Genomic DNA, 7,367 nt, shown 5'->3' on the forward strand with positions numbered 1-7,367 from the left:
AATGTAATTATTTCGTGCATGTGCCTGCTGTTACTATTTCCACAGCACATACAAATAATTCCCATTTTAAACTCACCAGAGTGATAAGTTGGGCGGAAATGCCGTCTAAAAGTGTCGTTAGATATGGCGATGCCAGGATTACACTTGGCACGACTGGAGTCAAAGACTGATTATATCTAGAGCGCTGGTGTCTTTATATAAGCCTGTATAAGTTATTATTGTAAAAGTTTCCAATATAACTTAAACAAACTCCAGTTTGCAAAGGAGTTGAAAAGAATATTTCATAAAATATTTTGTTAAGCACTGACACTGATCACCATTACACAGAGCCAGTAGTGTCAGAGAATGTTTTATTAAATATTTTCCTGTTCGTCGTTGAATGGATCAACTTGTTGATGCTGCCAGTTCTGATAAGGAAGTTTGTCCTGATTTAACAAAAACATGTTACAGTAGTACACTTTGAGCTGCCATGGACCTGGTAAGTCCACCCGTTCCTTCAGTGACCATCATAGTATAGTTGGGTGGTGGGGTAGCTAAATGGTTAAAGCGTTCGCTCGTCACGCGAAGACCAGGTTCGATTCCCCACATGGGCACAGTGTGTCAAGCCTCTTACTGGTGTCCCCCGCCGTGATATTGCTGGAATATTGCTACAAGTGGCGTAAAACTAATTTCACTCATAGTATAGTTCCACTGGAGATCGCTATACAGATCAATACATGAACGACTATTGTTTAGTCACTATAATCAGGTGCTCCCTCTCTATTAATACATTACATGACGGCAATGGTGCTGTCCAATGTTGAGCTGAGAATACAAAATATTTCTTTAGGGTCAAAGTGAGGAACAAATTCATCTGGACGTGGATACTTGCTGGTATTTGTGTTTCTGTGGACTGTAACTGGACGTGGACCCGATGCTCAAAGTAAGTCGATTTGATTGTTGTAGATTAACTTGCACATCAGTGCGTTACTGTTATACTTTGCAAGTTACAGCTTATTATGTTATATTGGTATCGCTGTGTTATATCATTTTAATGCAGCCTACTTACAAATATAACAAATCCTATATGTTTTTATTCGTAAGCATAATTTCAATATGAATAAAGTATCACACATGTAACAAGTAAACAGTTGCATTAAATGCGCTATGTTACATTGACACTTTGAAGGTGCCACGATCAGTATTAGCCAAGTCGGTGATGTCTGTGTTTACAGATTACACGCAGGATCCTTACATCGTGTCTCCGGAGAGAGTCCAGTATGGCAGTGATGTAAACCTGACATGCTATATTTTAATTGAAGTAAAGTTCTTAACGTTCATCTCCTTCACGTGGAAGAAAAACGATGAACGATTAATCCATGGAGGGAATTATGAGATCAGCTCAGGGTCCGGGTCATTTATAAACAGCATAAAAACATACCAAACCAATACTCTGACAGTTAAAGACACGAGGATGGCAGATGAAGGAAAGAGATACATGTGTCAGGTTGAAGTGGCAGTTGGAACATGGTCATCGTCCATTAAAACTGAGGAGTACATATTTGCACAAGAAGGTGAGACCGATATAAGGTATCATCATTATTGAACAAAAAGTCAAGAACCATAGTAAGGACAATTCCTGTGAAAACGTCCCATATAAACATTACATGCGATGACATCATAATGGAAGAATATTCATCTCTATTCACAATAAATAATGACATTAAAACATCTAATCCTTGAGATGCTTTTATGCAAAACTTGGCAATATTTTTGTTGTCTGTAAATTTCTAAACGGACACTTTCTCAATGTGACTATTTCAGTCCCATCTACTACCACCACAAGTGCAAGTGAAGGCGAGGATGTCACCATTTTCCTGACATGGACGGCGACGGATGTTATCACTGGGTTTTGGTCTCCAAGTGGTGGACTCATTGCAACCATACAATCTATATCTGTCTATATCTGGCCAAACTTTAGATCAAAAGTAAAGGTCATCAGACTGATCACTTCACATAACGGGAAAACAGTTAAGTTGATGATCTTCAATGTTACGAAGGAGGATGCTGGACGTTATTACTTCAGTGATTTCAAGCGAGAATCATTTTATGGTGGCCACAACCTTGTGATTGCTGGTAAGTCTCGAGTATATATTTGAATATGTAAAGCATTATCAATACGAGTACCGTTCTTTGTCCTACGGCATCTACACTTGACGTCCTACGATAACAAATTCTGGGTAATGTTACACATGTGCAATAGAAAATCGCTGTGAAGCAAACCAGTTTGGGCTCAAGATATGTTCAACGGTATTACAGGAGAAACTATATTGGATGCAGTTGATCAGTTTTACCAGGAAGATGTTTTGAAATACAAAACACACGACTCTCTCCTTGGCAGCGTAACTAAGACTGACTGACTGAGTTTGGTTTTAGGCCGCTTTTAGCAATATTCCAGCAACATCACGGCGGGGAACACCAGAAATGGGCTTCACACATTGTACCCATGTGAGCATTCGAACCCGGGTCATCGGCCTGACGAGCCAACGCTTTAACCATTAGGCTACCCCACCGTCCCTGCTAACTAAGAGGTTATTAGGATTAATAAATAGTGGCTTGCATCCTTCAAAACAAGTAAAAAGTAAAAATATCGTCATATGTGTATACGTGGGAAAAGGTATGTGGCCACTGCTAAAGAACCTTTATGTTTTTCATTTGTCAAACAAATTATCAAACTAAACTACCATGTTTTAGATGCAGATTCAGAATGGGAGATCACATCACTAAAGTTGTCAGTATTCTAATAAAAATCCTTAGTTTATAAGGAGGAATAAAAACTTGACAGACTTGAATAGTTTAGAATGTATCCTTTTTCAGATTGTAAGAGTACACAGGTCTCAACTAGTATTGTACCTTCCACCATTGGTCAAACAAAACCTCAAACGGCGACTCCAGCTTCCATAACGTCAGCAAGTACTCAGGGTACGTTACGATCGAAACGCTCTCTCTTAACAAGATATTGCTGCGGGGCACCTTCATACCCCACTGTCCAAAGTTTCACAAATTAAACATGATACATCTCGACGAGATCTCAAACGGTTGCCCGGTATTTGAAAATAAAATATGTAGAGTTTGGAGGTTCGAATGCTGTCAATTTTAGAGCAAATATTAAAACTATATGTCTGGAGCAAACACTTTCTAATTCCTAAGATAACAATCCTTTCAGATTTTGCATTTTACCTGTGCTTATGATACACCCGTTAAGGTCCGGGTTAGAATGCACCTTCAGTAACCCATACTTGTCGTAAGAGGCGACTAACGGGATCGGGTGGTCAGGCTCGGTGGCTTGGTTGAAACATGTCATCGGTTCCCAATTGCGCATATCGATGCTAATGTTGTTGATCACTGGATTATTAACAGACCGCCGCCATATAGCTGAGTGCGGCGTAAAACTAAACGCACTGACTGACTCATTCACTTTGTTTGTGATCCAGATGGTGGATGGTATTACTATTTGCTTCCTGTTGTAGTAGATGTCACATCTAACACAGTGACTGTCACCAGCACACAAACCTCAGCTGCGACAACTACCGGGATACCCCTTTCTACAGCTACAACCGCCAACACTGACCAAAGTAATGCCATTCATTATTACAAAGTATTAAAATATTTTGAGAAAAAATCTCGATCCATTTTATTTCCTTTAAATAAATGTGTGTGTCCTCTTTAATATTTCGAGTGTGTTTTTTTCATAAACATTTTGTAACAGTTCAAGGTCGAAGAACAAACATGATTTTTCTTAAACCAGTATCTCCTGCGACATTAAACTCTATTGGACCAAAGGATTCACAACACACAAGGAAAACATGGTTTCAATTTCTTACCGACTACCAGGAAATGCATAAGATTCGAAACTATAATATACATTGATATTTCAGATGTTACTACCGTTGTCCTTTACATCATCGTCGGGTGTTGTGTCCTGCTTATAGTGCTGGCTGCGTTCATCGTTGCTGCTATTGTGTTGATAAGGATCAAACAACAAGGTAACCTTATGTATTGCGTTCATAAAACCTGATTACTATTGAAGTGAGTGAGCGAGTGAGTGAGTGAGTGAGTGAGTGAGTGAGTGAGTGAGTGAGTGCTTTACGTCCTTTTGCATCCAGCGACCATGTGGATGGCCCTTTATACCCAGGACCACAAACAGGGCGAGTTTTTCTTTCTCTTACAGTCACAGGATTCTACATCTTCTTGGCGACAACATTTTTCAACTCAGATAACTTTAATCCCCATGATCCAGTACCTCCCATATCAAGATCCGCAATTAAGAGAAAATGACATTATCAATATATATAACTTTGAGCTGCCAAACTCGTTCTAAACGAACGAGTGATTGAGTTTAGGTTTTAGCGATATTCGAGCAATATCACGCCGGGGGACACCAAAAATGGGCTTCACACATTGTACCCATGTGGGGAATCGAACACGGGTCTTCGGCGTGACGAGTAAACTCTTTAACCACTAGGCTACCCCCGATCCCTGTTCTAAACGAGAACCTTTTCCTAATCCACAGTAATCGTCCCTGTTGCAGGTGTTCACCAACGTAGAACCCCTTCGACATCTACGACATCGAACATCGTTCAACGTCAACGTTATGATGTTGTCGAATGTTCACCTGTTGATGGCGCTGAAAACAGTCACCTGTATGCGGCAAACAGTTTAGGATACCACACACTTAACTTCAAACGTTTCAACCGGGTGACTGAGGTCGACCCTACAGATGCCAATACCACCAGGAACAGATTAGTACCACTGGACCAAGACTATGAACCTGTCACTCTCATGGACCATAGACTTGTCCTGAACTGTACTCAACAATACTCAGATCATGAAGAAGAGAATAATGATTCTATATCTTTGTGTAGCTCGTATGATAATGGTCAGCGTGAGAAAGATCGTTCTGGATATGCACAGTGCATAGTTGTCGCTGGTAACGTACCGACGATGTCTGTTGAATGAGCCATCCAGAAAATATGGTTTAAACATGGTTTTTATTTAGCCAAGGCTGAACTCTTGATAGGCGAACAACCCTAGTGACTTATATACACACCGCTCCAGTATGCCAAAGCGAGCTGAATTCGACGTTCTGGTGATTTCGACGATTGCATTGCTCGCACTATATCGGGGGAGTACGTGCGCGACCGGAGTGTACAAGCAATTTCATCGGTAGGGCGGATGCCCAGTCGCTGTCGTGAGAAGTTTTATTGACAATGGAAAACCGGAAGTTAAGTTATATGAAAAGCGTGCAAACATGGATATTATTTACCCGAGATCGTTAATACCACTTCGAATGCAAAATCAGTTGCCTATATAACAAAAAATAGTAAGCGAAAATTCAGTAAGATCGGTCGTGACAATAATGACAGGCATTATATAAATAGGAAGCCACGTGATCACAACACTCAATCGCAGTGCGGAGCAAGAACGTATGGCTCATCGTTGAAAACTCATACAAATAAAGCGGCAACAATTTGGCCGATACGATGTCATGAACGCTATTTTTGTAGGGAACACTTGAAGGGAACACTTGTGTGAAATAGATGAATATATCCTTTATCACTCAAAGTTAGTTAAATAAAACTATAAATGATATTAAGATAAAAATACGTTTTTGTTTGCATCGTCAAAAAACCCTGACACCGGAATACATTATTCCAATAGCTGCATACATAATTGAAATAATTAACAACATAAGAATAATACTAAGAAAAAATAACAGATATATGATTGAATAATGAATATGTTTGTACAAGAAAAAGAATTTCATAAGATCAACACCTTAACAGTTCAGTGGTCAATATCTGTCAGTGACTTTATCACGAAAAGATGCGAACTAGGCTTTTGTTTGCAAAATGTAAGCTACATCCTTTTTAAAGATTTTGAAATAAAACTTTGCAATATCTGCACCTCTTCTTCAATATGAACAGATACCAGGACTCATTTTATTCTGCGTGTTTAAAAGTGTGATTTTAGGCTAACATCAGTTACCAAATACGTACCATACGGGTTGCGTGAGTGAGTTCAAATTTAACGTCAATTTGGTGATATTTCCGTCATGTATTGCAAAACAATATCAGTTGATCGCCAAATCTTCCTCTCATCAAGTCGGTCAGATAAATTTGTAATGGAACAAAAGACAAATTTGCCGAGTTCAGGTTCTAAACTGTTATGTTCCTTTGAAACTGTAATGACCAGTGCAGTTTCACACTTTTAAAGATTAATTGTGACAGTTTGTGGGCTTCGCTTCCCCCACTTGTCGCTATGAATACAGATTAGCTGATCATTGTTTCATGCGTCGTGTGACCAAGCCATGTAGTGTGGATTTGAATAAGTCTGTACTTTTACATATATTATCTCACAGAGGCTGTACAATCATATTGCTTAACCGACACGGTTACCTGTTGTAATACATTCTTATGTTTGTAAAATCGTCTGGTATTGTACAGTATTCCCATCAAAGTTGTTTTGATTTTTGTAAAAACCACGGTATCAATTACACACACATATACACACGCACGCACACACACATATACATACATGTACACACATACATACATACATACATACATACATACATACATACATACATACATACATACATACATACATACATACATACATACATACATACATACATACATACATACATACATACATACATACATACATACATACATACATGCATCCATACATACATACATACATACTTGAATAAAATTATATCGGTTTGTGTCTGTAATATAGATACTGCCCAATGCTTTCCATATGTGTACTTCTTTCCACCGATTCATCTGCAATAAAATATTCCGAAGGCAAAATATTTGTTTTTCTAACTCAACACCTCAACAGGTATCAGTATTTCAATTCATATGATACACAAACACGTACACTCGCACTCATCCGCACCTATATCTAAACTCACTCACTCACACACATGCATACACTTGCATACATACTAGGCTATGATGTACTTTGAGTGGAGTCACGCTCATAACGCAATCCTGGATTAAGTTGGCCTTAACGACAAACGGTTTGCCTTCCTTGTTTCTGAATCGCAGTGAGATTGGATGATAATCACGATACATCATTCGTAATACCCATTAATGGACATGTAAGTTTTGATTTTGCGGCGCCATAATTACCGGAGTGATATACATATGCGTTATTCGTAGTCTATTGTACTTAGTATGATTTGCCATTTATCAAATATGTATTAACGTTAGTTATATCTTTGCTACAATCACAAACATTGGTAACACTGAAAATTAACCAATGAATTATGTTTTATCATAACTCGCCTCTCCATAACGAGGTTTGGCGTGTGTGAA

At 38.8% G+C, this 7,367-nt stretch overlaps 1 protein-coding gene across 1 annotated transcript; it reads left to right on the forward strand.

Annotated features, from left to right (window-relative positions):
• Positions 1 to 1,186: 1,186 nt before the first annotated feature.
• Positions 1,187 to 5,497, forward strand: LOC124279053. Its single transcript, XM_046714855.1, has 6 exons — positions 1,187 to 1,553; positions 1,804 to 2,115; positions 2,857 to 2,961; positions 3,510 to 3,614; positions 3,918 to 4,025; positions 4,571 to 5,497. Exons 1-6 carry the CDS (start codon positions 1,199 to 1,201, stop codon positions 4,996 to 4,998), a joined length of 1,413 nt encoding a protein of 470 aa, XP_046570811.1. The 5' UTR covers positions 1,187 to 1,198; the 3' UTR covers positions 4,999 to 5,497.
• Positions 5,498 to 7,367: the final 1,870 nt, after the last annotated feature.

The sequence above is a fragment of the Haliotis rubra genome, unplaced genomic scaffold (assembly GCF_003918875.1).
Source record: "Haliotis rubra isolate DU_JTF1 unplaced genomic scaffold, ASM391887v1 Scf2454, whole genome shotgun sequence".
Taxonomy (NCBI): domain Eukaryota; kingdom Metazoa; phylum Mollusca; class Gastropoda; order Lepetellida; family Haliotidae; genus Haliotis; species Haliotis rubra.

What these genes read in the sequence shown, in the direction of transcription:
- LOC124279053 (XM_046714855.1), top strand. Translation starts at nt 1,199, where the DNA reads ATGTCTGTGTTTACAGATTACACGCAGGATCCTTACATCGTGTCTCCG. An exon ending in AACCGCCAACACTGACCAAA is followed by an intron (nt 3,615 to 3,917) that starts GTAATGCCATTC and finishes TTGATATTTCAG; the next exon opens with ATGTTACTACCGTTGTCCTT. An exon ending in GATAAGGATCAAACAACAAG is followed by an intron (nt 4,026 to 4,570) that starts GTAACCTTATGT and finishes TCCCTGTTGCAG; the next exon opens with GTGTTCACCAACGTAGAACC.